The sequence below is a fragment of the Tauraco erythrolophus genome, chromosome 16 (assembly GCF_009769465.1).
Source record: "Tauraco erythrolophus isolate bTauEry1 chromosome 16, bTauEry1.pri, whole genome shotgun sequence".
Taxonomy (NCBI): Eukaryota; Metazoa; Chordata; class Aves; order Musophagiformes; family Musophagidae; genus Tauraco; species Tauraco erythrolophus.
In genome coordinates, this window is record NC_141480.1 from 12,927,232 (window position 1) to 12,953,426 (window position 26,195).

Genomic DNA, 26,195 nt, shown 5'->3' on the forward strand with positions numbered 1-26,195 from the left:
GACACTGCTTTGCAGCTGTTTTCTCCCTGTTTCATTATGACATATTTTACCATAAATCATCAAAGTAAAAATGAAAATTAAAATTAAACTTTGTTTAAATATGCACTAAAACCAGAACCAAGCTTTTGTCCTTGATTTCTGCTGATCTCCAGATTATTGTCAAGAATGTATAATTGAATTATAATCTTTTCATACAGGTCAATGGCATCCATGCTAGTGACTCACATAGATAATAAAAGTATATTTCTAACGGGTGTGGTTATTGCTGGGTTGAACAGCTTGGGCTGGTTTATAAAAACGAGGGCCTCAAGCCATCTGCACTTATCCATTCTTCTTTGTTCCAGCTGCTGTTCTGCTCTACCAGCCACATCACCAGGGCAACATGGCATTCGCAGGCAAATATGAATTTGAAGGTGATGAGAACTATGATAACTTTGTGCAGAAGATTGGTAAGTATCTCTTGGGGTGTAAGTCTTAAAGATTATAAATTAGTTAAAAATACTTTTAAGAAAAAAAAAAAGGGGGGGGGTTTTACTGAAATGCACTAAGATCAACAGGGGCTAAGACCGGTAGGAGTGCTCTGCGCTTCAGCAAGCGGATTCCGTTTTCATTGTTGTAAGCAGCACTGTCAGCCACAGGAAATAGTTCTGTTTTACAGAAGTAGTATTCCATTTCAGTGCAGCAGAATGAAGGGCCGAGATGCCTGCAGTATAAAGATCATGATGATAACTTTTTCTGCCCTTAGTATTCATCAGTGGGAGTACAAATTTAGTATGAGAACATTTGTCAAAAACCTATACAAGAACAGGTTTCTGTAAATGCTTTCAGAAGACTGGGCAAACCTGTTTCAGAGATTACCCTGTAAAAGCTCTCAGAGACAGTATGATCTGTGCACATAAGCTCAGTGCTGCGTTCATTTTTTAAAAAGCAATGGCAAAATACTAAATAGGTATGTGCAGCTATACAGCAAAGGCACAAGTTCATATGCATTAAATTCCACACATCTGCATGTGTAGATGAAGTAGAAGGGAATATTTATATGTAGTTTGTATCTAAGCGTTTATTCTGCGTATCGTTTCTCAGGGAAAAGTATGCAAGACCAAAACTTAGTATTTTAGCAAATGCATTGTTGTACCTGTATCTTCCTTCATACCAGTAGTTTAAACTCAGAGCTTTGATGCTGCTGTAAAAAAAAAAAAACAACCAAAACCAAAAGTCAGATGGTCAGATATCAACATCTGAGAACAAACATACCAATAGCATGCTACAATTCAAATACAGCTGGTAGGCTATTAGATTTTATAAACTGTATGTTTCTATTGATTAAGGTCTTCCCAGTGACAAGATTGAACTGGGAAGGAATTGCAAAATAGTCACTGAAGTGGTACAGAATGGAAATGACTTCACCTGGACGCAACATTTCCCAGGAGGCCGCAGCACGACCAATACATTCACAATTGGCAAGGAAGCAGACATGGAGACAATCGGTGGTAAAAAGTTCAAGGTAAATTAATTTAGCTCTCAAGTTCTATGCTGTCTCAGTTATTTTTTTTAACTTAGGGTGAAAATCAAATCTGTCTCAGGGACATCTTCCTTAAATTCTACGTTTCTAAGCTATGACAGATGAAGAAGAAAATTTTTCCCCCATTTCTTGATGCCCCTAGCAAAATATCTAAGTCTGATTTTAAAGAGAGGTAGAGCTTCAGAACTGTATGTACTAATGAAGAACGAGGGCAGAGTGTCAAGCATCTACTGATGTCGCAGCTCAAGCAAACATAACGCTTGTTAAAACTCTACAGAGCTGCTTAGCAGCGTGTCATTACTGAGTGCCATACAGCAACTGCAGCACAGTCTGAGGGATTGCTGTGATCCCTAGCTCTGCCCAAGCCTGGCACCAGTACTCACCTTTTGAAGTCACCTGTGCCCGAGCCTTAAACCAAACACTGTAAAGTGAAAGGCGGGGGGGGGAAATCCTCTGCGTCCTCCTCCTTGTTGGAAGGACAGAGCAACTTGTGCAGCCTCTAGCAAGAAGGAAAGATTACATGATATTGATCTGCTCCTGTCATGGACAAAATCTTGATACAAAACCTGCTGTGAAGTGGTTGCTCTACTCACCTTATTCATTTCTCGTCTATTTAAAGGGATAAGACAGTTTGGGACAGCTAAACTCTACATTCAGGTGTCCAGAACCCTAAACCAGATTACTGGATAAATGGTTTATATGTATTGAAGGGACAGGAAAACAAGCAATTGCATCAGAGAGCTTTGACAAACTGAGAATAGCAACAGCATTGCATGATTTCCAGAATGCTTTTTTAGTCATACCTTTCCGATTATGAGAGGAAATAACCCACGTCTTTGGCTTTGAGAAATCTTTGTGAAACCTAATAGATAGAACAAGACACAATTCTACTTAGTCAATTTATTGCAAACTTCACAATTTTGAAATATTACAAACTCCATTCTCTTCTTTTTGGCCCTGAGCACTTCAGCAGTCCAAAGCCTATCAAGCAGCCAAAGATTTAGGCAGAGTGAATGGCTGTCAGCAGAGAAGCCACTGCCTTTACCATAGCGTCACTAAACAGTACATAAACTAGTAAGATGTTTCCTTCCATCTGGTAAAAAATATCTACTCATCTCCTCATTTTGCAAATTATTTTTTTCTCTTCTAAATATGATTGGCTTATCTGTTTATTACTAAAAGCATAGGCAAGACTGACTAGTTGTACAGACAAGACTGATTATGTGATCACATGTGATATCTAGTTTGGCAGTCAGCTCAGCAGCTTTAGTATTTGCGATCTTCATAGTGGCATCCTGGCATACTACTTTCATACAGAAGCAGGTGAGCGAGATGAATTCTAGTGGAGTTGGAGGTATGAAACTCAGGATCTGGGTAAAGATTCACATCACTTGTCCACAGTGACTTTTTATTAGTATCTGAGAACGCTACTTCAAAATTAACTCATGCAATCATGCCTTTTACTTCACTGTCAAAACAAGAGAACCACATAAAACACTAAGAACTGAAAAAGAGGCATAGTCTGTAGTCACATCATTTTTAAGAGCTATGAAGGAATATTGTCTGACTTATTGTGTAAATATGGAACTTGTATGTTTTGTTAGATGAACGTTTTTCTATTTAAATTGTAAACACTTAACTAAAGCACAAGGATTTTAGTCTTGTTCATGAAGCTGCATGTGTAATACACAACTCCTACTTTTTTAAAGGTAAAAAATTTTAAGCATCAGGTGTACAGATGTTTACAGTGTATCTGATAATATAAATGCCAGTAACTCCAGGGAATATTAAACCTTTCTCTATTACTCATTAAACCTTGCTCTATTACAGGTAACTGTTAAAATGGAAGGTGGGAAATTAGTAGCTGATTCTCCCAACTATCATCATACTGCAGAGATTTCTGGAGGAAAGCTAGTAGAGGTGAGTTCTCAAATATTCAGATTAGCTTATTAAAAAAGAACAAAATCAAACCTCTAGAGCAGCAGGCTTAAAATTGAGTCTAGAAAAAAAACTTTATCTAAAGTAAAGCAAAACTATTAAGTAACTTTCTCCACTCTAGATAATCTTCTACAGTTTTGTGCAGGCTTAATCAAAAAATTCAGTGTACAAACTTTTCATCATATATTTTGATAAATTTGAAATGTAGATCTTGCATCTTAGGCACAGACACAGTTTTATAGCTGTAAGACTGGAATATTCAGACTGAAATACTCCCAACTTGCCAGGTCTTTGACTTTATTCACTGTGCCTATGCCTCAAGAATAGAAAATAATATACATATAAAACTTTTCACCTACTAACATGTTTCTATAAAGTTAATAAACTTTTATTCTTAGAAAACTATCTAACTGCAAGAATATCTGTAGAATTATATTTCCTTAATCTTACCAAAGGGGAAAAAAAAAAAAAAACAAACAAACCAAAACCAAAGAGGTTAGATTTCAAGTAGTATCTTATTTTCTCCACAAAACGGCAACATAGTTTTGGAAGATTACTGAAACTACAATACTTACAGTAAAACTTGTAAAACAAATAAGATTATCAAACATCAGGATTTCTGAGTCTCAAAACTTTTCCTGAATTGACTTACGTCAGTTATGTATGTCTGAGTGCATCTTCAACTGGGACTAACCGGAAGTTACTCACTCTGTGAATCAAGAAATGACACTCACCCTCCCTGAAATAATAGTGTCAATCATTTATTGCTTTTGGAGAATAATTATCTCACTTGTCTAAAACCCTGGTAACTTGGAGTTAGTAAAGCCACATCTAATGCAGGATACATTTAAGTTAGCCCTAAACACCTGTTTAGAAGTTGTGCTTGTGTAAGAATATTTTTGTGCTGTGTATTTTATTGCTGACAAGGACATTCAGCTTATTTTCTAGGTATGGCTTCTACTAAAGGCTAAATGTTGCTTCAGTAAAGGACAAGTTCTGTGGGCCAGTCAGGAGGTCTTTCCATTTGTGAGACTGAGGCTCTAATTACACTGTTCAACCAAATTTTTGGTTTGTTCTTTATTCCAGATTTCTACTACCTCTGGTGTGGTCTACAAGAGGATCAGCAAAAGGGTTGCTTAAGGCAGTAAAGCCAGTCTCTTCCAGTGCACTGAAATACAATGATACAAATAAATAAAACAGAGTGCTGATTGTGTTTTCCTCCATCTTTCTTCACATTACAAACATGAAGAATTGTTTTTCAGAGTGATGTTATCCTCAACATTAGTGCTCGCCCCATTCCTAAAGATCTAACAAATACTCAGAAAAATCAGAACACAAAAATTGGAAGATGCAACAAAGCACTTAACGATCCTGCTCCAGTCAAAGTATTTCAAGATATGATACATACTTAGCATATTCAAAAGTTTTCTACCACCTACTTAACAGAAGCTATGTTGTTCAGCTTCTGTCTAGAGAACAGGACAACACTCTGCCCAAAGCATACATCAAAATGCAAGACCTCATGAAAGTCTTTTGCCTTATTGTTGGTCAGAAGGCAGAAATTTAGGGGCTTGAAAAGAAGGGAAAGTCAGCTTATCGCTCATGAAAAGATATGGTTTCATACTTGCCATCATGGTTTTCTCAGTCTCATCAGTATCTCCTCCTGACTCAAATTCTTAGAGGACATTTAAGGTTTTACAGACTCACTCCTGCAGGAAAACTTGCGAGTGTCTTGTTTTCTCAGTACAATCCTGTTATTTACGTAGAGTGTATGTGAAAACCTGTTTTCTGAACACAGTAGGAGTTAAATATTACAGGTTTTGGATTCACTGTTCCAAATCACTTCTGGCCAATACCCAATCCACAAAGCAGTTCCCTTTTCAGACTCCTTTTTCCAGCTATCTTGCCTTCTGGATCCACCTAGCTACTGGCCCTCACAGGCTAATCAATAACTAGACATGGCATGTGTCTTGTGTACACAAAAGTTCATTTTCTGATAGGCCTATATACATGACTAATAATCAAAATAGTTTCAGGTACCTTGCATTATAAAAGGCTATTAATTACTTTTTATGTTTTTTCTCAAGAGAGATTATACTAAACTTTCCAGCTGCAATAAGTGTTCATTCAGGCTCCATCGGTTTACCCAAAACAGACTGCATGTCTTACGAGCAGCTGTTGCTCAAAGTATTACTTACTGTGTCCAAGGCGAAGCATAATGCTGAACTCTAATTAGAAAAACACAAGTCAAATCTGAAACCTGTTCAATCTTGAGACATTCTTTTGGTACTTGCAACAAACAGATCTACTACTTTTAACAGAATTTTGTTGAAATTCAGCCTCTTCAGTTATCTGAGGTCATACTGAGAAGTAAATAGGGATCTCTTCAGGCTTACTCCTCAGGTCAGTTCAAGTCAGCTAGTACATTCCTCTGCAAATAATAATGTGCCATCCTAGAACCTTTAGATCTAGAATGTGCCCATCATATTCCACATTTAACCAACTACACAGAATGACCTGTAGAGTTAGATACAAGTAAACACTGAGCAAATGTTACATGAAACTAAAGCTCATACTAGAACTAAGGGATGAGCCATGCATACCACCAAGAACCTGCCCTGAAGATTATGCCGATACCTTGTGATTCCCTGCTTTGAAAACAAAACGGAACCAGCCACCACTAATCCCAGTTTTGGAAGCAACCACATTTAGTGTTGTGTAACTGGCACATTTTTTTGTTTTCACATCCTGCATGTGATCAAGTAACTTCCCATTATATAGACAACAATGCTTTGAAAAGAATGGTGGGACTTCTATCTAGGCTCTCTAGAAGCCTGTAAGGGATGCTTTCAGATAGGAAAAAGGCATTGCTGCCTTTTCAACTCAAGGACATTCTTTAGGGTTGCCTTGAAATGACAGAACAGACAGCATTAAAACACACCCCTTGCTAAAACCAAAGAATCAAACAGTGGCTTTGACAACTTTGCGAACACCGAAGTTGTGGCTTTCTCACAAACAGGGAGATGATAGTAGTTTCCCTTTCTGGTTTAAAAAAGGAGGCTGTAGCTGTAAGATTTTTTTTTTTTTAGTTCATTTTAACCTTTGATGCCTGATCAACACTAGCAGACTTTTTTTCCACCTGTATCCCTGCTGCAGCTCTTGTCAGAACTCACTAAAACAGCTTTTTTAATTTTCATATCAGCTTTCTCATATATTTGGTTTTATCTGCAACGTCCTCCCATGTGAGGCGGTAATTAGTGCCAGGTATACCCCATCTTGTATTCCTAGCCATGCTCTGCTGCATTTGCTTTCGCAGCAGCCTTTCTTATTTCAAAGTCTTCCAGGGAAGTATGAGTTAATCAGCATGTAAAAATTCTGATCTATGACTATTCTGTAACTGACAGCATCAAACAGCACAAGCACAGGGTGGGAAGTTTTGCATCTATTTGTTTAAAAATTAACTCAGCTTTACATGCACCTCTGTGGCTCCCTCCAAAAGTAACTGTGGCAAAAAGTCTTCAGAAAAGCGTCTTTAGATTGGCTGAACTCTTCCGTATTAGCTGTTGCTGAGGAGGTATGTTTTCAGAAAAGAAAAAATAAATGACAGTCACATGAAGTATATACCTAGAAATTAAATGTGTGGAATTGCCACCAACGTTTAAAGCATTCTGGAGAGAACCATCAATCAAAGCAGTATTAGGCCAACTCAAATTGTCGTAAATATTTTCCTTTTCAGAGTCTGCTATTGGACTTAATCTGCCCCAACTCCACCCATGACACAATGGCACAAACAGAACCTAGAACTCAATGGACAAGTCCTGCTTAGAAGATAGTCGCCAGAAGAAAGACTGAATGTACAACCATGTTCTCTTATTCAGCCTTTCAATCTCCTCAGGTAAGACGGCACCCCCAAGCCACACTGGCCATGCAAGCTGGAAAAATCCATTCTTGTATTATTTTATGTCCCTACCTTGCTTCTGCACGTTTTCTGCCTGTTTCTTCAGCCATCTTGTCATCTCACTTTGTACTTCCTTCTATACACCAACACTTTATTGGAATAGGACCTTATTTCTTGTGCAGTGGCCAAGCTCCTGATCTGCCTAATGCTTCATAATATATTATTTGGCAAGGCCTTCCCATCACATTTGTCCTACCACTCTTCTATTCTGTAAAACATTATAAGTACTCAGATCAAGTATTTTTAGGGTATAGATATATTTTCTTCGTTAGCTCTTAAAAGCCAAAGAGAAACTACTAAAAAAAAAAAGACCGTACTTCAACTGTCCTTGTTTATTGTATTGGAAACTTTCACTGCGAACTTAGCAAGTATTTTCACAATTAAGCACGATGGCAGTCCAAAGTATCACACTGCACATGACACAAATTATAAGGGTGATAAAGAAAAACCACACAACAGTAGTGCCATGTATATGTTGTTCTTTATGTCTGGTGAATGACAAAAAATTCACTGAAGTCTTCTGAAAATAAAGTGAAACATAAATATAAAGCCAACAGAATAAAAGATGAACTAAGTTCTCTAAACTTCTAGACTAATTTCTGAAGAGTACTGTCCCTTCATTTACAGTTTGCTTTTTTTTTTTAAATAAACCAAGAATATTCCTCTAGCCTGCTGAATGAAGAAATTAACTTCATACCAAAGGTTGCATTCTCGGATGACAGTTACACAGCTTGCATTAGCATGCAGGCTAATTTTTTCCCTCCACCCTAAAACACCCTTAAAAACAATTCTCTAAAAATATAATTTAAAACAGCACTATGACACGACTTGAAAAAATTGCCCCAAGTCAGTAAAAGCATATTGCACATTACTTGCATTGCTGTCCTGAGAACCTTCAGAGAAAAGACAAGCCAAGAGTACTGCCTGCAAAGAAATTTACAATAGTGGTTGCATACATCAAAACTAAAGTTTCACATTTGCACAAGTCCATTTCTTGTAAATATCTACATTAACACTTAAAAAAAAAGCCTATACAGTTTATTTGAACCATCATCTCTGGTTTCAGTTGAAAAAGAAACCTTTGGATATGTGGCAGTAGGTGTGTGTCTCACTGCAAAGAAACAACAGGATCTTCCATTTACCAGCTACATTTTCCAAGAGAATGCCAAGATGGTACTTAACAACAGAAGTCAGCATTGTGTAGCACTAGAGTTAAACTCTTAATTTCACAGTAAAGTTAACCAGTTCCCTATCTTTGCCCCCATTAACACCAGTTTCTTTCCTGAGCCTGCACTACTGCCACAAGTTATTGAGCCCGAGATGGAAGGTTCACTGCCTTCAGTTATTTCAAGAGTTTTTCCAAAAGGATTTCTTCAAGTAACATTAAATCCCTGATAAAGCTCATGAACAATTTTACTAACAACAATCTCCAGTCTCAAAAGCAGCAGCATGTTAAAGATCCAAGAGATGAATTAAGGTTTTGGTTTTTGTTTCCAAAATACTTGAAGGCAGAGTGATGTCCTGTTAAGCAGCACAACATTTAGATTCCAAGAGAATTTTAAGTCAAAAATGATCTTGATAGTCTTCTGGCCTGTTTTTTCTTTTTTTTTTTTTCTTTGCTTCTAAAGTCTTACTTCTGAACTATCACCCCTGCTCAAAGAAAACCAAAAGTGTTCTACACAGATTTCTGCATAAAAAAGGTTCACATCTAACTGATACCAATTTCAGTATATTTTAGTAGAAGCTTCCAGTACTATAAGCTGGCACTGTTCAAGCAACAGGTCACTGGCAGAGAAGGAGAGCACTCCCATATTTTCCAACAACATCCTCTAGGTACATTGCTACTTGGCCAGAAATTCAACAAACAGTCCAGCCTGAAATAACTCTTCAATACAAGCTTTCAGCCAACTCTGACAAGTCACTAACTGAAGACTAGAAGGAAGTAATCTTCAGGGTTTCTGTGCCAATGCCTCTCAAGGTGGCCATGAGTGAGGTATATTAATGAATTTTTATTTGTCTCTCTCATTAAGAGCCAAAGGTACAACCCTTGGCAGAAAGGCACCCAGATTCCAGTGATCAGTGGATCCAGATCAACATCCTCTGAACGAGCAAGTCATAAGGATTCTGTTCCTTTGTGGTTTTCATTCAGATACACATCTTGTATCGCAGAGAGTTCTCTTCATCAGCTTCTCTTCATATCGTCGTCTTCTCCTGCCCATATTTATCCGTCAAAACACCCAGCTGCATATGAGTGATGGCCACTGAAGTAACTACTGTCATAAGCCGTGGAAATGCAGTGCCTGGGCTCTGTTCCTAAGGCCACCTGCACAGCAATGGGCATTTGGATGGGTAGAGCCTGGGCAGGTGGCCGAAGGCTGTCCTGAAGAGCTGTGTAGGAGTGCAACGAGCTGTCAGCACTCCCAGCAAGCAGGCTGCTGTGCCTCTGGGCCTGTAAGGAGTCTCGATAAGCAGAGCACAAATCTTGCACTGGCGACTGGAACTGGGAAAGCGTAGCTGAATGCTGGGCTAAAGGGTGATAACTAGATTGCTGGAAGAGAACCTGAGTGGTGGCTTGATGGCTCAGATTTCCCACTGCTCCCTGTTCTTGATGTTGAATCGTTACTTGCTTTTTTATGTTACTGGCCTCTTTGATGTCATTCTCATAATATCTGAAACAAATTATTAAAAAAAAAAATATCAAAGAGAGTTGTTCTCTGAGCTTGCACGTATCCCAAAGTTTTCACCAGTCAGACGTCATCAGCTTTTTGGCCCTAGCTGTTTATGGTAACCCTCGGTTGTTTTCACAATTAATTTCTAATTATCCCACTGTGATCTTCACACACTAACAACAGGTTTATGAATCATTTTGCATCACAAGTATGTTTTTTCTGATGGACTGGTTATCTTGGAACAAAAAGACACTTTAAAATAGTCTGTGTAAGTATTTGCAGAGTATTAAGGCACATAGCTATAAGGGACAAGGGGAATTCCTGTTAGATATTAGGAAGAAATATTTTCACACTTTTCATTATCATGAGAACGATGAAGCATTGAACAAGTTGCTCAGAGAAGTATGGAAGGCTCTGTCCTTGGAGGCAGTCAAAACTTGACTAGACAACACCCTAAGCAGTCTGATTTAGCTTCAGTTGACCCTGCTTTAAGTAGGCATTCAGAAGTTACCTCCAAGGTCCACCATCACTCCTAACCTAAATCATTCTATTAAACTTGTTTTATTTTCTGTTAAAATTTTATGTGTTCACATACTCAACCAGTACTGATGCATCGCACTCATGTCCTTTACTAGAGAAAAAACATCTCCGTACCGTATTCTTGATGTTAGAGATACACTTGCTGCACAGAGACATCAGTGTATTGCAGGTACAACACGAAAACAAAGGGAAAAAAGCTTTCATCAACCATTTCTAAAAGCTTCCATCCAATCACATGAGCAACCAGTACAGGAAAACATAATGAACACTAAATTGTGCACTCCATTCCACAATGCAAATGCTGTTAAAATACAGCATTTAGTAAAGTGATCTGATTTTTCCCTCTCCCCAAACTGAAGATGGAGATTACCAATGTAATACTGTACTCTATTACTGTATAATTATAGCTAAACAATTACTTAAAAAAAAAAAAGAAAAAATCATAAGAAAAGAGAGTATTAACATCTTCCTAAGAGCACAAGCAGGTTACATTCTTTCTGATCTTACATGAGCATCATTTCAATGCACTGGGCAAGATGTTCCCAGGAATAACATGTCAGCAATTCAAGCTGTGTTGTCCAGGCAGGAGAAATCTGCATACAGATACGTGAGGCACACACACAAGCTGCAGCAATCAGAGATGGACGAAAATGGAGGAAAGCGTGATCTACGAAAGAAATTAAAATCAAGGATTATACTCTTACTCATCACTGCAGAGAGCCTGTTGCGTATACTTGGCAAAACAGGACAAAATTAAATCCTCAACTTTGTTCCACGCATCTCAGAGTATTAACTCATGACCAGAAAAACTGGTTGAATCGCTCAAAAACTGGGTGAATCTTTCCTGGAGATCTCTCTACTACTTGTTTGTAACTACTATCAAGGCTTCACTATAGTTTCATTTCAGAAAAAGCCACGAAATAGACTATGCTGAAATTTGTATACTGGTCTTAACTGAACCAAATTAGGTACTGGCAATCACACACGTCTTTATGTTAGCGTTGAAACCAGCTTAGGAGGATGCTGCAAGTTCATTGCCTCTCATGTGGGCAGATACTGGAAGTGATGCTGCAAACCAGAACACTAGAAGTCTCATCATTCTAAACATGTCATGTCTTGCAGCACGTGACCCTCAAAAAAAAAATAGTTTAAAAAGATTCATACACTGAACTGCATAACACCATGTCTACAGCTGACACTAGTTCATACTCTGTGGCAGACCAAACATTAAACCCCATTTCTGACAGTATCTCCAATTAATATTCTAAGCTGAAGAAAAAAAAAAAAAATCTATCTCATCTGGAGATTTCAGAAAAGACAAGAGGCTTATATGCAAGGAAAGGACACTGTACCATTTGCCCTCTGAAATAACTGCAAAGAGAAACCCTTCTGCACAGATAATTTTGTACAATCCGTATTATGACAAGTTTTAAAGCCCTTAACTCTTTCAGATTTTTGCCTTTTGCCAAATGGAACATCATTCTAGCATAAAACTAAGTCTCTTACCTTGCACTGACAAATAAAGGAAATAATACACGTATTTCTCCAGAAAAACTTTGATTTTGGTCCATGAGGTGACTGGCCAGCCGTTGTGAAGGTCATTCTCACCAATGGATGCATAGAGGTAGTAGTCAATGTAGTGTGCTGGTGTTGGTAGACAGAGGTTCCAGTTGAAGTTTTCCAAAAGCAGCATTTCCATTCTAAGCAAATCTTTCTTGTTCAATACCACATTCACATTGCACATGTATGCCAGATTATTTAAGTGCTCCAACTTTGGTACTTTATCTTCTTTTTCTTCAAATTTACCTGCCAGAAGAGATAGTTTTCAGATAAAGTTTATCATTATGATTGAGCATCCAAAAGCCAAAGAATACTCCCCAAACCAGAAAGTCTAATAATTTAAAAGATGCTTTTTAAAGAAGAACAGGAAGGTACAGTGACATGAGTAGGAAAGAAGCCAACGGACTGGTCAACGTATTCCTATATCCTTTTTATGTTGTTTGCTTGTATAGTGTTGATGCCAAAACCAAGATTATAAACTCATTAGAATTACAGATAGTTTTTCTCATGATAACTGGAAGCAGTTTGCTGAAGGGCATTCAGACAAGTGTGAAGAAAGCAAGCAGTATGGGGAAAATATGGCAAAGGAAGATCTAATATTGGGGGAAAAAAGCTCCTTTGGGTATAGAAGCTAAATGCACATGCTACAAAAAGGAAGACATAAAAAACCCTCGGGCAACACCACCTTTGCCCTTGCTCCTTCAGAATTTCTCTTTGTTCTTTCCTGTCTTGGAGGGCCTCATTAGCTAAGGTCACTGAAAGGCTAGGAGAAGTACAATGCAACCAAGTGATTAACATAAATAATTCCTACAGGGTTTGAAGAGAGCATACATCTTCAGAGTCAAGATAGCTAAGCAAAGCCACACCTTTTTCTAAATTGTATTTACCAGCCTACTGAAACAGCAGTAGTCTCCAGAATGATGCAATTTTCACCAGTAGCTACAAAGAGCTGTTTGTTTTTTTTTTTACAGAACAACAGGATCTCACTCTATTCAGCCTTCTTTCATAAAAAGCATCCAATATCTGATTTGATTCCCAGGATTAGATCTGTCAGTAATAAAGCAACATTGTTACTTTGCTGCAAACTTAAGAAAGCAATTAAGTCTTCTAAAATTCACAGTTGGTTTACCAAGCCAAAAGTGACCTGTCTACCACTCCTTGTTCAAGAGCCAGCAAAAAACAGTCATTAGTAGTAAGTTCCTAGTACAGCTTAAAGAACATCCCTCCTGCAAAATCCAAACCCACAGCTTAGAAGTACTCTGTAATTATTTTTCTTCTTTGTTCTTGAGGGCATATATTCCACAATCGAGTCTTGCTTCAGTTGTCCTTCCTTTGCCTCTGTAAAGGTCCTCCTATACCAACATAGACCAACTAAGATACTAGCACGTCACATGGCTTCAGAGTGTTCTCATCAAATCTAAAACCAACTGAAATGAGTATTGCACTAGCAAATTATTTTAAAAGGAAGTAAGATCTTGCTATCCATTTAGGCTGGCAATTCCATCCAAAATGACTCCAGTGTATTAAAACCCCAACAATTTTCTGTACTATTAGCAGCTCAAGTGTCTTTTTAGCACATTTAAAAATGGATTTTCCATCTTTGAGCTGGTTCAGGTATCATGAATATGAAATACATTAAAAGTGTAATATAGCAGCCACTCCACCATAAGAGCTTAACAATAGCAATGAAAACCAAAATTCATCCATTGTAAGAAGCAGAACAGTAAAGGATTGTGGGCACACTGTCAGTGAAAAGCCCTTAAAATTCAGAAGTCTGTATACACATTCATGAATCTCCTTGTCACTTGAATTTAAAACCATTTAAGAAAAATGAAATTTGAGAGAAAAGTTAACCCTTTGTTTTTTCCCCATAAGGTGATCTCACAGCCTGACAGAAATTTAAGGAGTATGGTAGCAGAAGTAGGAGAAACCACTGCATGCCCAGCATACTACAGATGAGATCTGTCATTCTGGCTTCCCTAAGTTCTAGTTCCTTCTTTCCTCCCACTCAACCTTGGAAATGCCAAAAGGTCAGACTGCAGTCTGGAGAGCAGACTATCAGCACAGTAGTGTAGGGAAAGTATCATACTGACATAGGGCAAAGCTATTTGACTCGATCAAGATCATTTTTCTTTTAAAGTTTAAAATAATTAACAGCAGCTAAATTTAGTGATTTAGATGACAAGTTATTTATTCTTCCTCCCCTTCAGCTTTTCAACACACTAGATCCGAGCTTTAATGCTAGGTAACAGCAGCCACTGCAGCAGACTGAAGATGCTGAGTATAAATGTAGCTAGCTAGGGTGAAGAAAGGCTCCAAAACAGTCGAGAATGGGGGAAGAGAAATCAACTCAGAGGTTTTGCTAATTAAAAAAAAAAAAGTAAAATTTGAATATGAACTACTTTCCAAAGCAACATACAAGTAACTTGATCACATTTTCTTTCCCAATTCCACCTTGACCTAAACGCTTCACTTCCAAGTTTACCAAGCACTTCCTACCCGTGTTTAAAGCAAAACCTGGAGAAGACAGCAAAAGTTACTTCATTCCAAAGAGATCAGCAGCAAGCTGGGAAAGAACAAGTTTAAGATGTTTTTAAAAGGCAGTGTATCCTTTTCAATTTCCCCAATTTAAAGATAACGGAATATACTATTCCTATTTTTGTTCCTTCAGTTACACCAGAAACTGAGATTCTGTGCACAGCATGTTTATGCTGAGAGAACCAGGACCTCCAATACAATTGCTGCAAGAATACTGAAGGCTCAGACAAGAAAGCTGCAAGTCTAGTACTGACCAAACAAGTAACACTGACTGGTTTAATCTGCATCACGCTTTGATACGAAAAACAAAGCAGTTTTAAGCTACGTTATCACCTCAGTCTGCAGTTTGAAGTTCAGGAGAATTGTGTATGAGTCATTTGCATGCTTTTGAAATGCCACTGTAGACACCTCAAATTAAAAGTTTGCTGTTGTGTTCTGAGCTCCAGTTACTGATAAAACTATTTAGTTGTCACTATTGCCCTCAAAAAATAGTTCTGTTTTGAGGTAACAGAATCATAAGCCTTTAAAGGAATGCTTAATTTAAGAAGTACCTGGATGCTGCAAATTTTTATACAAGGAGGCCTGCTGAAGTCAATAGGATGAATAAAATAAGATGAACATGTAAAGCAGGTTTAAATTTGTGACCAGCTTTTTTGTAAAATCTAAATAGATGAGGGCAGTATGGGACATTAAGAGCGTGTAGCATTATTGCAATTAATGATGCAAAGATTTTCCAAGTTACTTTAGATCATGTTCTGTCCCACTCTGAATTCTACAATCAGGTTCTCCCCAGAAAAAAAAAAGGGAGTGCTTTTTATGTTACACGTTCACACTTCTGTTTTGATGAATGAAAGCCAGAGTAAGTCCTGTTGTCAAGGGGAACAGGCTTAAGCCATAAGGACTGCATTTCATTACTGCATTTGTCACGTTATCAAAACAGCCTATCAATCCATGCCAGCTTTTCACTAGGAAAAACTAAAGGTCTCAGAGGAGCATCACTGCTACCAAATGTACCCTGAAGAACTGATTCATGCACTGTGGGAGGCAAGAGCCACTACCACACCTAGCTAGCAGCATGCAGTTCAGACTGATTACTGGTGGTTGGGTAGATGATCCTCCTGGGGTTTTTTGCACGGGTAGCGAAACAAAAGCAGAACATGCAGGCAATTTGTTTTATTACTTTTTCAGAGTCCTTGAGAAGACCAAGGAACAAAAAGGACTGCCATTTTAAAGAGTCATTAAAGTGTAAGTACTTTTTGTCCCATAAACAATTAAAATCAAACCAAAAGAAGGATAAACCATTCAAGCCCATCTAGCCCAGCACAAAGAAAAGACCACAGCTGAAGGACTACTTTTCATAGAATCATAGAATGGTTAGGGTTGGAAGAGACCTCAAAGATCATCTAGTTCCAATCCCCCTGCCATGGGCAGGGAAATCCTCCAGTACACCAGGTTGCCCAAAGCCTCATCCAACCTGGCCTTGAACACCTCCAGGGATGGGGCATCCACAACCTCCCTGGGCAACCTGTTCCAGTACCTCACCACCCTCAATGTAAAGAATTTCTTTCTTATATCTAACCTAAATCTCCCCTCTTTCAGTTTAAATCCATTGCCCCTTGTCCTATCACTACACACCCTTGTAAAAAGTCCCTCTCCAACTTTTCTTTATTCCTACCTTATTCTGGAAGGTGGTACAACGAACTTCTGAGACTCTATGCTGGTTCTGGCTGGAATAGAGTTAATTTTTTTCACAGGAGCTAGTGTGGGGCTGTTTTGATTTGTGTCAAAAACAGTGTTGATAACATAGGGATGTTTTTGTTACTGCTGAGCAGTGCTGACACAACATCAAGGCCTTTTCTGCTTCTCACCCCACACCACCAGCCAGCAGGCTGGGGGTGCACAAGGAGCTGGGAGGGGACACAGCTGGGACAGCTGACCCCAGCTGACCAAAGGGATATTCCAGACCATAGGACCTCACACTCGGTATATAAAGCTGGAGAGAAGGACGAAGGGGGGGACGTTGGGAGTGATAGCGTTTTGTCTTCCCAAGTCACTCTTACAAGTGATGGAGCCCTGCTTTCCTGCAGGGCTGCCCACCTGCTGCTCATGGGAAGTAGTGACTGAATTCCTTGCTTTGCTTTGTGTGTGTGTGCAGCTTTTCCTTTACCTATTAAACTGTCTTTATCTCGCCCCACGAGTTTTCTCACACTTCCAATTCTCTCTCTCATTGCACTGCAGGGAGTGAGGAAGCGGCTGCGTGGGGCTTAGTTGCCAGCCAGGATTAAACCATGATAGACTCTCCCATACCACCCCCAGATACAAACACACCTTCTAACTGTCCTCTAAGGAAGGCAAGAAAAAGAGGCTATTTTAGAGACAGCCTGCTTAATTCCTTTTTCTGCAACGTCCTGTAAAGTGAGCAGTCAGGGATTTTTTCATCTGCCTGTACAATACCTAGCACACATGCAAGCCACTTAGGTCAAGGCACCTGAGTCTTTAATGCCTTACTATAGTAAAGTTTAATCACTAAAGAAAATATTCCATGCATGTTACAGCAACAGGGAAATAAAAAAAAAAATAATACTACAGACCAAGTTTTCACTAATCTATATCCTGGACTGACACCCACTATTATCTTTTATTGAAAATAAGTAGCTCGGCTGTCTTTGTCAGAACAGTTACCTGCTCATGAAAGTGCAGACAACAGAGAATGGATCACAAAGTACAGTCCAACAGAAAAGCTGCCTGATGTCTGACAACAGCTCCACAGAGTCAATGGGGAACCAGGTGACAAAGGATTATCCATGACCTAAACTCAGCCCATTTAGCACAGCCACTCTAATTTCTTTTAACTTTCTTTAACTCTGAGTTAACTCAGCTGCTAAGAATCTACTGGCAGATTAAGGAGCAGGGCAAAATAGAGCCAGGAAAACCACAAGAAGTACCCAAGTACTCTGTGAAGCAATCCAGCACTGGATGTGCTGAGCAGTAGGCTAGCTTTGCTTAAAAAAATATACTCAAAACTGTTACCATGTCTCCATAGCAGCAGAACCCTCTTGAAGAGGTGCCATAAGAACTAGAATTGCTGGAACGTTCAATGCCACTGAATGGCTGAGAGACATTGCTTTTATCAGGTACTGAAGCACCTGCTACTGAAGAGGGTTAGCTCTTCAGGAGAGAAAGGAGCAGCTTTTAAAACCCAGCTAGAATTTTACAGCAACGAGCAAAAGCTGCACTGCTTTAACTATACTGATACACCATAACAGTACAGCACCTGTATACTGTAGTTAGAAAACTCAAAGAAATAGTTACAGCAGTTTAAGACTTACTGCCCAAGTATTTGCTCTCTCCCCAGAGTTTATTGCTCCTGCAGCTGGAGCATCTGAATGGATTGTGTCAGTGCATCTCATCTGCTATGGGGCAGCTGGCTTGCACAGTGTTCAGCAGGCAATTTGAGCCAAGCAGCTCTAAAGCAGATGGGTTCTCTTTACACAGTCCTCTTTGTAACAGAGCACGAAGGGCTAGAGCACCTTAAAATACCACGATCATCTTCTGTAATAAGTTCTCCAATGAAGAGGCAGTTTAGAACACTACAACCTGCTGCTGCTCAACAGTGCTCCTCTACAAGGGCCTGCCTTGTCAGCAGCCAGGTGGGGGGAACTGAAAGTTGCTCAATTCCCTTCAGGCAAAACGTTAGTTGAACTAGATCAATTCCCTTGCTGAAATAACCAGATTTCGTCTGGAGAAAATCAGAGCTTACTCAAAGCACTGGGGTGCTTTGGGGGAAGAGGAAAGCAGTAATATTTGCAAACAGATAAGTGACCGAAAAGTGAGCATCCATCCATAGCCTGGTGCAGAGACAGCAATCCTGGCTTCTGTGCAGGTGTACTTGTAACTATCCTGCTCTAGACCCAGCTGGCTTGCCAGAAGACCACCAGTCCCACCACCAGTCCCAGCTGCCCAGCATCACTTCTCACCAAAAGCCAGCATCTCCCTGACCTAACAGCAGTCAACCTGAGTAATCACGAGTCTGCTTCAAGCCAGGACAGATGGATTGTCTTAAGTAATTAAAGCCACAGGATTTCACTAATGATCTTGCAGCAGCAGGAAGCAACAACCTGTTGTATTACCACAGCTGGACCTCAAACAGAGGTTCTCTGTCTTCCAGTCCTTGCCAAAACATCCACATGGACCAGGTCTTTCTGTATTAAACACACATGTTTAATTTACAATCCCAATTTAGATCATAAAGTTTCCTTTAATGCAAGTGAGAGACTATTCTAAATACACTACTAAAGTAACTGTGGCATCAATTTTTCCAACAGCTTTTCCTTCCCTCCTGCAATAGCTTTCAGTTCACCTCTAGATTACTGTGAACAATTTTTACCATTCTTTTTCAGAACTGATTCAGAGCAAATAACCACCATTGATGACATTAGTAAACTTCCAAAGCTTTTATAGCTGTTCTGAGGAGCTAAACTATCTGGCAGGAGTTTCCAGAGGCCTTGTCCAATTATCACACTGTACATACATTGCAAAAGAAACATACATCTTCCGGCTAGGGAACAACCGGATGATTGGAGGGACACACATCCACATTCCTCTCAACTGCAGGAAGCCCAGGCTGAACATTACTGGGTTGATAGTGGAATTTGTTTGTAACAGTATTATCTTCTCACTCCCTCATCTCTTTCACAATTATTACTGAAGTGGGAGGCACTATCATCATCCAGTTTCCCTGCCTGGAGAAATTGATGAGCCAGTCAAAATGCATTTCTAGAATACAGCAAGAGAAATTATCTCCAGCTAACTAAGGGACATCTAGCAAAATGCTATGTTCTCCATCATGACAGCACTGCTGTTGTATGCTATCAAAAACAGGTGATGGCAATCTTTGTATGTAAAGGGAAAAAAAAAAAGATACAAGTTTGATATCCTTTAGATCCAAGATAGAAACAACAATGTTCAAAGCTAATATAAGTTTACAGTAATTTCTCTGAGCTTAAAAATTGTCCTCAACTTGCATTTAGCTTAGAAAAGTTTGTTGCTTCCATTTCAAAAGTTGTGTGTCTAAAAGCCGCTCCCACTCAACAAAAAACCCACACGTACAGTGATTAGTGGGAATAAGTCATCTTGCCTCTAACTACACCTGATCTTGCTTGTGGGCTGCACTCTTCCCTTAATCTCTTGCTCTTTTCTAAGGAAGCAGTCAGGAAGAGAAACCAAAGTTCCACCAAATGTGTTTACAACAACTAGTGAAAGTCTGAATTAAACGGTCATCTTGATATGATGCAAGCACCACAACTATTTAAAAAAGATTAGTTTTTTTTTTCTCTCTACACTAAAGGTATATAATTTTTTAGAAGTACAAGTGTCTTGCAGCACAGCCTGAAGAAAACTTTTGCTGCAATCCTCTACTGAAAAACTATGCAACTTCCTACAGTAATGCTTTGCGGGAAGTTCTAATTACTGCATTTGCAGCAACAGGCAAGGGACTAGTTTTATTCTTTGCTACAATGAGAACTTTCAAGGTGACTTCAGGTCGACACTTCTGACTTACTCAGAATCTTTTACTACAAAACATAAAAAAAAAAATCATAGTACAAGTTTTCTTCCATTTCATGTAACTTTGAAAGTAACAAACTAAACACAAGAATTCCCACTTACTGTGAAGTGGCTTTTCCTGACTTGACTTGCATCACTTCAAACTACACTTACCAAAGAATATCCTTATTGCACACTAAGATGGCCGAGACAGTAAACAACAGAGCTTACTGCACTCCCAGAAGTCTCCAAACTGAGCCCTAGCATTCTAAACCTTATCTATGCAAGTTAATTAGGCATTTATTTTGTGCAAAGCTGCTTTGGTTCAACTTTCAATGTTTTGTTTCTACATGTTGCTAGGAACACTGCCTTTACGGTAACAGACATTTCCCCCTTCCTGTAAGGGATGATTTAATTCCAGATCAGGATATATATATATGCTACTGCACTGCTCTAATCTTGATTTTAGAAAAATTCTCATACTCATTAGCTCACTACACTTAGGCTTGCTCTTTTAAGCAAATTGCTTTAAAAAAAACACCACCACAACAAACAGGCAGAAGTTGCAAAACATTTCCCTCTAGCATTATCATAGGGCAGTTTGTGAACTTCCTTTTGCTTCACAGTTGCATAGAGATGGTCTGAAGTTGTATTTTACTGCAATCGTTTACATAAGGAAAACCTTGAAAGCTTTTTTTGCTTCTTCTTAAATCCTAGAAGCTACAGAAGTCAGCAGTCCAGCTCTCCTCATCTCATATAGTGAACCTCTGCTCAAGATCTTACCAGTATATGAACTCTGACAATTCAGAAAAAGTTTGCGTGCACTATTTTCATCCTCTCTGCATAGCACTGGAAATGTAAACTATAGCTATAAATTCTTCTAATAACTTTCATTTGGATTTAGAGGAAGAACTGTTGAAGCATCAATTTTATGCTGAGCAAAAATGGAGGCATATACTTGAAAGTGTCAGATTTATCTAAAGAAAATTCTACTCTCTTTTCCTGAAGGTAACATTGATCCATGCATTTGGAAAAACAAAAGGAAAAACCAACAAACAAAAAAACTAGCAATGCTGTGAGGCATTTGTAGTTAGGAGGTTGCCCAAAAAAAAAGAAGATATGGTCTGAAAGCTGAAGGAGTACACATCTGAGCAGACATCAGTCTCCAGGCTACCTGAACTTCTTATTTCATTCAGTCTGATGTGTTTGAAATTAAGGATAGAGTTTCATAACAATTTACAAGTCAGCTCTAGCCACTCTCTCCTCCATCACACCAGTGTGAAGCTTGTCTGACCCCTCAGAAAAATACCTCTCTGGTAAATAAAGTAAACACTTCTTCAGCTAGGATGGTTTTCTGCCGATCTACTGGTCTGAAGTAGCTCACCAAAGGTTCAGGTCAGCAGAACTGCAATACCAAAGAATCACTCAGGCTGTTGTAAGGCTGCACCTACAGCAACCATTTACATTATTCTTTGCTGTGATTTTAATTTTGGCCTTTTTTGCAACATGAACCAGTAACTGCTCCACATAATTCACCATCTTCTCTGGGGTCAGAGAGACAGCAATGCAGTATTTAGCACTAAGTGTATGGTTTTGTTTTTTTTAATTTACCATTATCTCTGCAGATTAAGCTCTTCAAAACGCAACCAGCAAGGAAAAGCAGTAGCAATCCCATATCCTGAGGGGTAAACATACAGTATCACCTTCTTTCCTCAATAGCTTCTGGCTCTCCATAGCATTTACCTTAACCAATATGACTACTTGAACTTTTCAGCCATTAATGCTAGAGTTTGCATAATTTTTGTTGTTCACAATAGTGCATTGCTCTACATGGCTCCCATATGGTAGGATAATTTCTCTGTAACCTAGAGAGTTCGTAAGTCTGCCAGGGTAGACTGCAATTCCTTGAGGCACCAGTCTCGCTTTCCTCCACTTGTACAGCAGCCCTGGCTGCAGAGAAGGTTCCAAGAAAGCACTAACAATAAACATTCAAGATCACTTGCTAAATGGATACCAATACTGAAACTTTAATATTACACAGCAATTCCTAGCTATTTGATAGGAGCATTGATAGGATGCATTCTAGCATCATCAACACATCCACTAAGTGCCTCGAGAAGCAAATTTTCCTTTGGCCACTGTATAAGAGACCTCTGATTTGCAAGGAACTGATTATGCCCAGTGATCACAAGAGAGGCACAGACTGTCCAAGGACAGATCTGCAGAAGAGGCTGCGTGTCACACAGACATCATTCCCTGCTACCAACTCTTCCTTGGAACAAACCTCTCAATCTTGCCACTTCCTTCCCACTCCACCACCCCCTCATCTTTATCGTCCAGTTCCACTAACCCAACTTCAGCTGCCAAAACTTCCTCTGCAACACTGACACCAGTGTATGTGTAGCGCAAGCTATGCAGCTGAGCAGAGTTTATTAACAGACTGCTTTATGCCTTGATGTGGACATTGGGCCTTACCCTACGTACGTGGAAGCTGTTAGAGAAAAGAGCACATGATATATAAGGAAAACAACCACCTGCTGAGAAAAAAAAGCCTTAATAGACAGCAGCCAACTTACTTGCTAGAAGAAGACAGGCAAACGAAACGCTGTGCAGTTGCTTGATGGGGATATCATAGCGATCCATAAAGAGGTCCAATAAATAGATTGCGAGATGCCGGGCTGTAGGGCAGAGGCTGAAACGGTTGCTGAGGACAGTCAGGAGATCAATGAAGTATCGGCGCATCCCAATCTGCGGTGAATGAGCCTTATACACAGGCAACTTAAGTTCCTAAGAGGGTGGGGAAAAAAGGGAGGAAAGAGGTATTGAAACAAACACCATTTCAGTGTCTGGAATCCCAAACCAACACCCACCACCTGCTATGGCAAAGGCATATCAGCTAGAGCACTATGACTGGCACAGAAATTAGGGCTGGATTACTGCACATTTTGACAGTCTGTTAATTTCCAATACTTCTGTCATCCACACACTTTCCTCACAAACATTAAGTGCATGGTCAAACACTGCAAATTACAGTTTAATTCAGGAACAACTTGATGCTGCTTTCTACAGAACACCAACCTTCTTGGCCATAAAAATTGCTCCTGAAGGACTCCTTTTTAGTTTTGTTCACCCAAATTGGACTGTTGAGTAAGGTTTTAACAGACTTTCATAGGCAAAAAGGGCAAGACATTTCTCTGATATTGCCCCTTCCTCAATTGCCCAAGTTACTACATCTTGTGCCAAAAAAAACTTTAGAATAAAGAATATCCATCTAACATTAAAAAAATTTCACATGGTGCATGGCTGCAGCAAGAAACAAAAGTAGACATTAACAAGAAAAACAACACTGGACAATCATTAAACTTTTCTAATTATAGTAAATTCCAGTATTTTCTGTAGTAACTTATTTCAGCATTATAAAAGCAAACTATTGAACTGGCAAACTGTATTTCACATGTAATACACAAATTTTCATTTTAAAGGCAGAATTATGTATGGTTTTGGTCTACCTATGCTAGATCTTCACCTGCAAGGTTTTACACACAAGTTTGTTCGTAGCCACTATGCAAAGAGTTGGCTAAGGGAAGGAGTGAAAATCTTTGGGAATACCCACAACAACCTAATGCCACTTAAATTTTGACACTTTCTCACTTTAGACATGGTCATATACTAATGCAGTTACCATGGCGAGACTTGAATTAAAACAGGCTGAATACATGTTGATAGGCAAGGATTAGAAAAATACCATTTCAGCATGGTATATATAGATAGATATATAGACAGACATGTTTTGTAATGGAATTCAAAGCAGTACATAGTAGTTAATTCTCCTAAATAAATCAGGGCTTTTTTTAAAAAAAAAAAACAAAACCAAAACTGTTCAGCAGAAGCATCCACACTGGCTGCCCTGTTTACAGGAGTACAAGGCACCACCTTGCATGGCTGGCGCGGTGGCTGCCCACGCTCCTTTCATCCCCGGGCAAGAGACATTCCATGCAGAGGTTCAACTTATCAGGAAAAAATAGCTACACAATCGGGCTCAGAGGGGTGCGCAGAACTGGAAACCAGGCAGGCTCCAGAACGAGAAGCAGCTTACAAAGACAGCAAGCTGAGCGCTGTTACGGATGATTGCTTCCCAGGCCTTTTTAAAGAAAGTCAGTGAAAAAAAAAACACATTCCGGACAGAGCAGACACACGCTGTGGACAGGCAAACAGCCCTTTGAAACCTGGGACAGCCTTCACTGGGGGATTATAAAGAAATCGCCCACCAGTAACAATTTATAAAGCAGGGAGACAATGGAACATGTTCCCCCCCATTGTTTTATACCCAGAAAACCCCCATAAATTTGATTTTTCCATTGCCTTATGTACAGAGATTTCAATTCATCAGTACAACTGACACACACAGGTTCAGAGGAGGAATTCACACTATACCCATAACATGAATGTTCTGGCAGAAATGGTTTCAAGCTCAGTGCTTACATCAGTTAAAATAACTGCTTTTTTTTTTAATATGTCTATAAAATATATATCATAAGATATCATAAGATCAGGTGGTAATTCTACACGTGAAATATTATGTTCTTCTAGGTGACTGGTAGGAGATTCAAGTTGGGGTTTTTTTTTGCAGTGTCCTTCCTGTTTCAACAGCTAAGTCTCCTAGCAAAATTATACTCCATGTACTCTGAGGTCAGCATATGTATTTAAGGTGAAATTTGCTTTTTTGACCATAACAACAAACGCAAGAAATAAACAGTAACTCCAGTTATACATCTAGTCAAAAAATGTGACATGCCTGAATGTTACAGTTCAGTGGGGGAACACAGGGGCTCAGAATGACACAGAGATCCAGAGACGTGCACCTGAACCTCAGGTGCTTGGAGGCCAGAACTACCCCTACAGTCAGCCCACTGCTAGAAAATTCAAAGACCAGAGCAATGACTGTAGGGGTAGTCAGTCAAATGCATTGAATTTAAGCCAATAAAACTATTCTGCTACTGGTTTAATACAGACATTTACTCCCCTATAAAGCATCTGCTTTTTTAAAACACGTTTTTTTAGTTGTTGAAAATCGGTTACTAGTAAAGGGCGTAAGTGAAAGGCATTCTCATTTCATGTACCAAAAAAACCCCACGTAGGCTTCCATATAAAGAGACTTAACAGCACAGCAAGGCTCAACTTCAGGATTAATGTTAGGAGGAGCAGAGCCACGTGCTGTGGTTTCTTACAAGATCAAGTTCCTAGGTATTAATTGATCCAGGGCAATTATCTGTGTACAGGGAAGACCCTTGCCCTGCATCACATAACATGAAGCAGCTAATAAGTAGTTCAATAGGACTGCGTGTACACTGACAGATAGTCTTAAATGATGAGATTTTCTTTTAAAGGAAAGGGAGTGGCACCCAGTTTAAAAATGCAAGAGCTGAATGGCAGGCTTACAGTCACCAGCATGGTCGGCAGTATGCACCCCTGCCCCTCAACCCCCACACAGGGTTCTTTAGCATAAGTGCATCAAGAAAAAAAAAATTACTCCTTTGAATTAAAAAAATGTCTTTGCTACTTTAGGGAAACTGATTCAGGATCAGCAAACACAACTCTAGGGAAAAACTGAACTTTTGGAGAGCAAGAATAAAAGAAATAGTTTTCATTGATTAATCTTTTCCTCTATCTCCAGTAAAGTGAAGAAATTGGAAGTCCTGCTGTCTGCTGGAATTGCCCTTTCATATGCTGCTTCTACTTATCTTTGACCTGTTCATTTGTATCTACTTCAACAACTTTGCTTTGGGCTACTGAGCAGTTGCCACATTGAAATGCTAAAAGGGGCAGCACAGAAGAGGCTCGCAGGTGTCTTGGAAATTACTTGACAAGCTTTGCTCAACATATTGATCAGTGTCTCTCCACAAAGAGCCTTCAGAAAGGCAGAGCA

The 26,195-nt window shown here is 39.3% G+C and overlaps 2 protein-coding genes across 2 annotated transcripts; one reads left to right on the plus strand and one right to left on the minus strand.

The window, feature by feature from the left end:
• Positions 1–352: 352 nt before the first annotated feature.
• Positions 353–4,600, plus strand: FABP6 (fatty acid binding protein 6). The gene is made up of 4 exons (XM_009985890.2): positions 353–449; positions 1,329–1,504; positions 3,353–3,442; positions 4,547–4,600. Exons 1-4 carry the CDS (start codon positions 383–385, stop codon positions 4,598–4,600), a joined length of 387 nt encoding a protein of 128 aa, XP_009984192.1. The 5' UTR covers positions 353–382.
• Positions 4,601–9,615: 5,015 nt separating this feature from the next.
• Positions 9,616–25,720, minus strand: CCNJL (cyclin J like). Its single transcript, XM_086621829.1, has 5 exons — positions 25,709–25,720; positions 22,846–23,056; positions 12,134–12,433; positions 11,135–11,294; positions 9,616–10,087 (listed from the first exon to the last, which is right to left on the minus strand). The coding sequence occupies exons 1-5, from the start codon at positions 25,718–25,720 to the stop codon at positions 9,640–9,642; spliced, it is 1,131 nt and encodes a 376-aa protein (XP_086477955.1). The 3' UTR covers positions 9,616–9,639.
• Between the last annotated feature and the right edge of the window lie 475 nt (positions 25,721–26,195).